At 52.9% G+C, this 8,230-nt stretch overlaps 1 protein-coding gene across 1 annotated transcript; it reads right to left on the bottom strand.

Annotated features, from left to right (window-relative positions):
- Positions 1–400: 400 nt before the first annotated feature.
- On the bottom strand, positions 401–7,449 carry LOC105826222 (phylloquinone omega-hydroxylase CYP4F2-like; the record flags this gene model as incomplete). The annotated part of the gene is made up of 5 exons (XM_012664164.1): positions 7,308–7,449; positions 3,994–4,047; positions 3,776–3,903; positions 1,426–1,547; positions 401–671 (listed from the first exon to the last, which is right to left on the bottom strand). Coding segments are annotated over exons 1-5 (717 nt in total), but the record flags the coding sequence as incomplete, so codon positions are not given.
- Between the last annotated feature and the right edge of the window lie 781 nt (positions 7,450–8,230).

The raw sequence follows: 8,230 nt of genomic DNA, 5'->3' as shown, positions 1-8,230 counted from the left end.
GAGTGGGGAGTCGGCACTGCAATCCAACTCTGGCTGCTGCCATTGCTGTGAATAATAAATAGGCTGCTCTGATACAGGGGTCAGGCGCATCTGTCAGCTTAGAGATATAGACATAGACAGAGACACAGCTACATGGATACACGTAACAATGTGGCAAACTAACATAATAACTTGTAAATGAAGTAAAATCTGAGGCTCGTCATAGTTTCAGACGTAGCAGTCCCCTGCTGGCTGCCCTTCATAGACTCCTCCCCAAAACTTATCTCTGACTGCTCCCTTCCTGACTCAAATAATTTTCATGCTTCCCAGAGCCCACTGGGTCAAGTTCAAGTTCTTGGATTTGACATTTGACATGAAACTCCCCATTCTATCTCTTGAGTTCAGATCTCAGGAAGCCCACCTGGCTAAGCAGGAGCACATCAATGAAGTCCAAAGTCTTGGTCTTGGCTTTGGCCTTGAGAAAGTCATCAAGACCCTGACTGGGGAGGGTGCGGCGTCGCTCCTGGATGACGGCATCTGTGAAGTCGTGCACCAGGTGGCAGGCCTGGCGGAAGCGCTGTCCATCGCGAGTGAGATAGTACAGGAAGTCCATGTACGAGAGGATGTCCCGGCTTCTTTTTTGTATAAGGGCACTGAGCTCCACAATGGCGGCGATGTATTCACTGGGTTTCCTGCAGGATGAGGGAATGCAGAGGAAACAGCTCAACACATCTGAATCCCCAGGAGCATTTCCCACCAGCAGGCAGGATCTACCTCCCATCAGGAAACTGGATCTCCAGAAACAGATGGCCCCACAGATACACAGAGGCCATCAGCCATGAGACTTGGCTCTCCAAACCCTCTTCTCTGCCTGCATCCACCTCTGTGAGCTGCCTACGTGCCACTAGGCAGCCAGAGCATGGCTTGGACATCGTGCCCCTCCTCCTCTCTATCTCCTGCCCAATATCCCTTCCTGCCCCTTGTCGTTCCCAAAACTGTGCACACAGCTCAGATGTTATCAGATTCCACCTGGTCCATGGCCCAGCCCCGACCATAGCCTCTTGAATACAAAGTGACTCCATCTAGTGTCTACATGACAGTCAGTTCTCCACAGGGCTCAGCTTTGACCATGTCCAGTATAAGCTTCGATGGCTCCCTGGAAACCTCATAATAAATTCATACCCTTTGCCTGACTTTTCAGTGTGCTTGAGATCTAGCCCCTGTCTACCTCTACTATCTCACTTCTACTGTCTGCTGCACATGCTCTACTCCTCCCAACCTCCCTGCCTTCACCCAAACATTTCTACCTACCCCTCCCTCTCCTTCAAAGTCCAGCTGTGATGTACCTGCTCCAGAACAGCTCTTGTGGTTGTCCTCAGTCCTCCCTCGCCCACCTACCTCCTTGGGTCCACAGTTCAAGTTCTCAGGCCTTGGGCAAGGACTCACTCCTGACAATGGCTGTCGAAGCTGAAGACGCATTTCTGCAGACTGTCCAAGGTCATGAGGCTGATGTGCTCAAACATGTCCAGACGGGCACTTCCCTCCGAGGCCAGGCGCTGCCACTTGGCCTGGCCAGAGAACGGGACAGGGCTGTAGGACTGGGGCTTGACTCTTTGGAGCCCCTCCCCAACCCCAAACATCAGGATGGACACATTCAGAGCCAGCCTCTTGGTCCTCTGGCCCAGGTAGCCATCCCCAGGGAGGACCCAGCTTGGGTGAAAGCAGAAGCTTTTACTATTAGGAGATGAAGACCCGATGGCTGGGAACAAGAGACCTGAGTTCACATTTCAGCTCTGCATCCTGTGCTGAGTGTGCCCTTGGGCAACCCAGTGCCTTCCCTTAGGTCCTTCCTGTCAAATCTTCAGGAAGATTTAAGTTGACCTGCTTTGGTGCCAGATAAACCGGGTTAGTATCCCTGCTCCACCACCCCAGGACTCAGTACATGGGTAGACTTGAGTAACCCCTCTAACCTTTCTGGCCATCAGTTTCCTCTTCTGTAATGGGGTAAGTAGAAACTCTGACAGGTGCATTATAATTAAATCAGAGAATTTATATCATGGAATGGGCACAAGGAATCATTTCTGTCACATAGTGAGTGCTCAAAAATGTTGGCTTTCCTCATCTTTATTGTTATAAATGGACTGCAAAAATATCCCTATGTTGGTAGAAGTTGTCTTCCTTGGGCCCTGAGCATCCTTGCTGGGCATGCCAAGAATGCAAAGACCCATGTTCTTAACCTGGGTAATTTTCCACCCTTTGTTTGAAGAGAAGAACCTTGATGGATAAGGTAATGATTCCCCTGGACACATACCAGGCTGTGTCTGCTTGCTGTAAAATCAGATTCCCTAAGCCTAGTGCTCCTCCCCTGCATCGCAATGGACTCTAGGAACAGGCATCGATAGGATCCCGCCTGTGTCACCCACGTGGGATTGAGCGGCTTGGAAAAAGGAGGGAAACCAAGAAGAAGCACGTGCTGTTGTGCAGTGAGTAGTAAACCACCCTTTGTCTCTGACCCTGGAGTCTCGTGTCTGTGGCAGGATCCACGAAAAAGTAACAGGTTAACTTATAACCTTCCGAGTAAGAAAAAAATCTTAGGCATTTCAAAAAATCTATATCCCACCTGGAAACCATTCTTCTAAGTGAATTATCAGAAGAATGGAAAAGCAAACAGTACCTGTACTCACCATTAAATTGGAACTAATCGATCAACACTTATGTGCACATACGGAAATAACATTCATCCTAAATCCAGCGGGTGGAAGGGGGCAGGAGGAGATGGGTAATTCACACCTAACGGGTACAATGCCCACTATCTGGGTGCTGAACACACTTACAACTTTGACTCAAATGGTACTAAAGCATTTTTTTATTTCAGGGTATTATGAGGGTACAAATGTTAAGGTTACACTTTATGTCTTTGCCTTGCCCAAGCTGTAACCAAAATGTTTGTACCCCCATAATAATCTGAAATAAAAACGCAAAATATATAGATAAATCCGTAACTCCATTCTACACTTCTCCCTCTGCCCACACCCTTTGCAGTGTGATTTTTCAGCAACTTGCATTAAGACACGGAGCCTATTTTACCCAGCATCCTTTGATTCTGTGCCAGACCTTTGCCTTTTTTTTTGACCAATACGATGTGGGGAAAATGATGACACAATAACTCTACTGAGCTCCAAGAGGCATTGCAGCCTCCTCTCACTCCCTGGGAGACCTGTCCCTGCTGTGGGGACAGCCTAGGATCCCTTCTGGAGGGAGAGAATCGCGTGGAGGAAAGTCCAGCTGTCCCCGCTGAGACCATCCTAGATCAGCCTGATGCCGGCCGAGCCCCACACAGGTGAGAGACTGAGCCAGGATCAGCAATGCTGCCACCTGGCCCACAGCTGATCACACACCCTGAGTGACCCCTTCCACAGCCACAAGAACCAGCCCACTGTCCCGCAGACTTATTAGCAATCACGAGCATATTGATTAAACCAATGAGTTTGGAAGTGGTTTGTTTGCAGCAGTAGCTGCTGTGTAATCTTCATCATTGCTCTCTTGAGCTCACAGAGAGAGAAACAGAGAAACTGACACTGTCTGAGCACCTGCTATGTGCCAGGGACAGGACGCCGTTACATCGTCTTGACCTCCTTTTAAGTAGGGTTATTACACCAATTTTACATATGATGAAAACAAGTCTCAGAGAGGAAGAATTACCAAACCACCCAGCAGAGCCAGAACTCCAGCTGAGACCTGTCTGTGGGCCCTCCACCCAAGGATCCAGCTAGGACCCCAGTGTCAAGGGACTTACGTGCATTATGCTCACGCTGTCGTTGAAAAGCTTCACATAGGGCTTCAGGATGTTGAAATGGAAGGCGGGAGTCAGCATGCGACGGTGGCGGCTCCACTTGTCACCGACACTCAGCAGGAGCCCCTCCCCTAGTCGGGCAGCGAAGGGCAGTGAGCAAAGGCAAAACCTTCTCCTGCCCCACAAGGCTGTCCCCACCCCACTCGCCTGCAATTACTCACCCAGCCAGGGTTTCATGAAGCCGAAGAAGATACTATCCTTCCGTACAATGGCGGCTGGCATGAATGAGGACAATCAGGGACATGGAGGGGGCAGAGGATGGGCTGGAGGTGGGGGTGGAGGCTCCCAGCCAGGGGTCTACACTCCCCCACTCCAAGCCCAGCATAGCAGGAAAGGGGCGAAGTGCAGACAGAGCAGGGAGGATGTGGGAGGGGAAGGGCCCAGACCAGCCTGCAGGGACACTAGAGCAACACACACCCTCACAGGGCAGAGCACACACCATCATGCCTTGACATGGCCCCTACATGCCTCAGCATGTCTGCAACAGCCGAACACAGCTCAACACCCCACAAAACACCTTCCTAAGAACCTAGGATACCCTGTCTGTCCAGAACTCTCTGATGCTTCCTGACAGGGATCTCAGACATGTGACCTGACCCCGATGTGTTACAGGTCCTGACACAGCCACGGCACACGTGACAAACCCTAAATGACACAACATGGCATGAATTTGACCTGAAATGGTCTGACATGAGCTCAGCATGCCCCACGGTTGGGGCCCAGATAGGATTTAAATATAATCTTGTTCACGTCCCAGATGTGGACCAGGTGTGAGCCAGACTGTGCCCCAGGAGTGATCTGAACATACCTTAAGACCTGCCTCAGACAACACTCGTATCTCAGACAGCTCCCGGAGTGGCCCTGGGTCCCAGACCTCAGACAAGCCCGAAATATGGCCCAGATGTGACAAGCAGGAGAAAAAGCAAATCTCAAACATTTCGGACAAGAACCAGATGGGCCCCAGCATGTTCCAAGTGACCTTGGCTACAGCTGAGCCCCAGACCTGGTGATCGCCATGATTCCAGGTGTAAATCAGGTGTAACCAGGTGAAACAGGCACCAAGTGCCACCTGGACCCAGGTGTAAATATACACGTGACAAGATGTGTCCACACAGCAGACGTCACACAGACATGCTCAGACATGAGAAAACAGGGCCAGAGGTAAGACAGAGGTCAGACAGGTCAGTCCAGGGGAGACAGAGGCAGTGTCTTCTCCGCCGCCACAGCCCCTCCTGTCTGCACTCTGGTCCCCAGACCAGCTGCAGGCAGCACAGAGACCGCAGCAGTGGGCGAGCTGTGGCCAATGCAGTGTCCGTCTGATCAAAGAACATGGGCTTGATGCAGGTGGGTGGAGGATGCGGACGACCATGTCCCACGGCCTCACCGGCCGGCAGCAACATCCCCAAAGGTGCTGGCTCGGCCCTGCGTGTACAGGAGACCGTCCTGCAAGCCCCGAGTCTGGAGAAGAGCAGACAGAACCCAATTCACAGTCTTCCAGGCTGCCAGGGAGAAGGACCTGCCAGGTAGAGACGCAGCCCCGAGCCCTGGGGAGTCCGTCCCACGTCTCATCAATCTCTGCGCTGAGCCTCTGCCTTGGCATCCCCCTGCCATTCTCAAAGGCAGCAACCAGGAGCCTCAGTGACTGGACAGGAAAAGCCATTCCCCGTTTGGATCCTGTTGTGGTTTGAATGTCTGCCCCTCGGAAACTCATGTTGAACGTGGATCCCCACGTGGCGGAACTGAGAGATGGGGCCTTCAAGAGGCGACTGGATCCTGTCGGGTCTGCCCTCCTGAACACACTCATCCATTGAGGGGTTAATAAATTAATCTATTAGTGGGTTAATGGATTAATGGGATGTCACGGGAGTGGGAGTGGTGGCTTTATAAGAAGAGGAAGGCAGACCTGAGCGAGCACACTCAGTCCCCTGCCCTGCGGTGCCTTCTGCCATGCTCTGACACAGCACACGGCCCTCGCTAGAAGCTGAGCAGATAGAACAGCTCAACCTCGAACTTCCCAGCCTCCAGAACTGTGAGTATAAATTTCTTTTCTTCATAAATCACCTAGTCTCAGCTACTCAGTTACAGCAACAGATGAACTAAGAGAGATTGTAAATGCCAGTTCACCTGGGCTGTCTTTCATCCCATTTTCCAGATAGAGAAACTAACACTCTGAATGACGAAGCCCCTCACCCATGAACTCGCAGGTAGTCTTGGGCACACCTGAGACCTGAGCTTGGCTCTGTCTGAATCCAGGGCCTGAGTTCTTATCATCAAACTCCTTTGTGCCCAGAAACGATAGCTCTGGAAGCCCCACACCTGCCAAGACTGGACAATCAGAATCATAGTGAGTAGATGAGGAATTGGTCCTGTGACCCAGGCTAGGACAATCACAGTGAATCTCAGGCTACTTATGGAAGGTCTGAGGAAAAGAGGAGATGTCCAAAGCTTCTGGAACCCCTCAGGGACACCACGAGGAAAGGGTGGCCTTGCAAGAAAAAGTGATACAGTAAAAGATAAAACCAAGAGGGACACAGATGGCTGAAGAGATTGTTTCAGACCTGGATCCAGCCTTGTCTGAAGGCCACCCTCTCTGGACTTTATGGTCAACAGATTTCTTTCTTTGCTGAGATGACATGAGGATGAGTTTCCATCACTCACAACTGAAAGAGATGTCAGAAGCCAGAGACACCCAGGGACCTGCCCAGAGTCACTCAGCATTTTAGCATCAGAGCCATAGTCTCTGTGGGATGCTGCCCGTTTCCCTACTCAGCCTGGCCTGTCCAAGGAGGGGAGGGCAGAGGGCAAGGGAAGGGCACCAGGCTGCAGTGGGGCTCCTTGGAGATTCCTGGGGCCTGGAGCAGAAGAGCAATGAACATAGGCCAGACGAGCCACCAGGTGGGGTTGAAGGAGCTGAGCACTCATGCAAGCGGCCCAGGTCCTCCACCAGCTGCCAGTTCTCCTCGTTGTCCTGGACTTGGGCACATGCAAGGCTGACAGCAGGCCTGGCAGGGAGCCTGGAACACTAATGGTGATCACTGCGTCACCCTTCCTGCACTTAAAAAATTCCTCCTCATCAATCCAGACCCAGCTCCAGCAACTCCTCCTGCTGCAGGAAGCCTTCCAGCCTGCCCAAGCAGAAACTTAGTTCTACTCTGAGCTGTCATAGTGCATCTTCCTCTGGTCCATTCCTGACCACATGAAGTTGGGGAGTTCCCCCAGGACAAGGCCTTGAACTGAGAGGCCTCCTGGGGCCCCAGTGGTTCCCAGGACACCAGGGCAGGGAGCAGAGGACAGTGCAGGGAGGAGACACTGGGGTGGGGGCGGGTGAGTACATGCAGGGAAGAGGAAGGTGGCTGAGGGAAAAGAGGGAGGCAGGGACCCAGGTACTGCGGGGTCAAGCAGAAGCATCGGAGAGGAAGGGCTGGAAGCTCTTGGATGTGCCACGGCGCCGACCACCACTAGCTCTGCATGGTACCTGAGGCATTCAGGACAGGTCGGATGATGTCGGGGTGGTAAACGTTGACGAGGGGGAGGGTGGGGCCCCGCCAGAATTTGAAGCCCTGGGGGTAGGTGGCCACCAGCTGAGTCACGTCCCTCAAACCCTCCTCTGTGTTCATGACCTGCAAGCAAGACAGCGCCGTCACCTCCTGTGATGGTTAATTTCAGGTATCAGTGTGACTGGGCTAAGGGTTGCCCAGATAGCTGGTAAACATTATTTCTGCATGTGTCTGTGAGAGCTTCCAGAAGAGACGAGGAGTTGAATGGGTAAACTGAGGAAGGAAGATCCGCCCTCCCCAGTGTGGGCAGGCACCATCCAACCCACTGAGGGCCCAGAGAGAACAAAAAGGCGGAGGAGGGGACTTGGCTCTGCCTCCCGGAGCTGGGACTTCCACGTTCTCTGCCCTTGGACATCCGAGCTCCAGCTGCTGAGGCCTTCGGACTCTGACCGAGCGACATCTCCAGCACCCTGGGTCTCCATCTTGCAGTCGGCACAGGGTGGGACTTCCCAGCCTCCACAGTCCCCTGAGCCAGTTCTCGTGGTAAATCCCCTCTTCTCTGTCCAGACCTATACCAGATCTGTGTGCCCCGTGGTTCTGTGTTTCTGCGGAACACTGACTAACACGCGTCCCCAGGAGTGGCCACCGCAGATCCCCCGCAGCCTCTGGAGGTGGCGCAGCCTCTGCAGTGAACGGCGTGTGTGGATTCTGCAGAGATGGAGGGGATCTCTGCTTCCTCCTGACCCTTCTCTCCTGGGGTCGTCTCCAGATTCCACAGGTGCGTCCCGGGCAGAGGTAGGGGACGCAATCTCTGCCCACACATGGGCCACCTTGGCTCCAGAGGAAGGGTTTTCTTGTCCTGGGAGTGGTTCTGGCCTGGGGACAGCCATATGGCGATGTC

This window comes from Propithecus coquereli, unplaced genomic scaffold (genome assembly GCF_000956105.1).
Source record: "Propithecus coquereli isolate 6110/MARCELLA unplaced genomic scaffold, Pcoq_1.0 Scaffold864, whole genome shotgun sequence".
Lineage (NCBI taxonomy): Eukaryota > Metazoa > Chordata > Mammalia > Primates > Indriidae > Propithecus > Propithecus coquereli.
The sequence above is the reverse complement of the archived record's forward strand: the minus strand, read 5'-3'. Positions and strand labels throughout refer to the sequence as shown.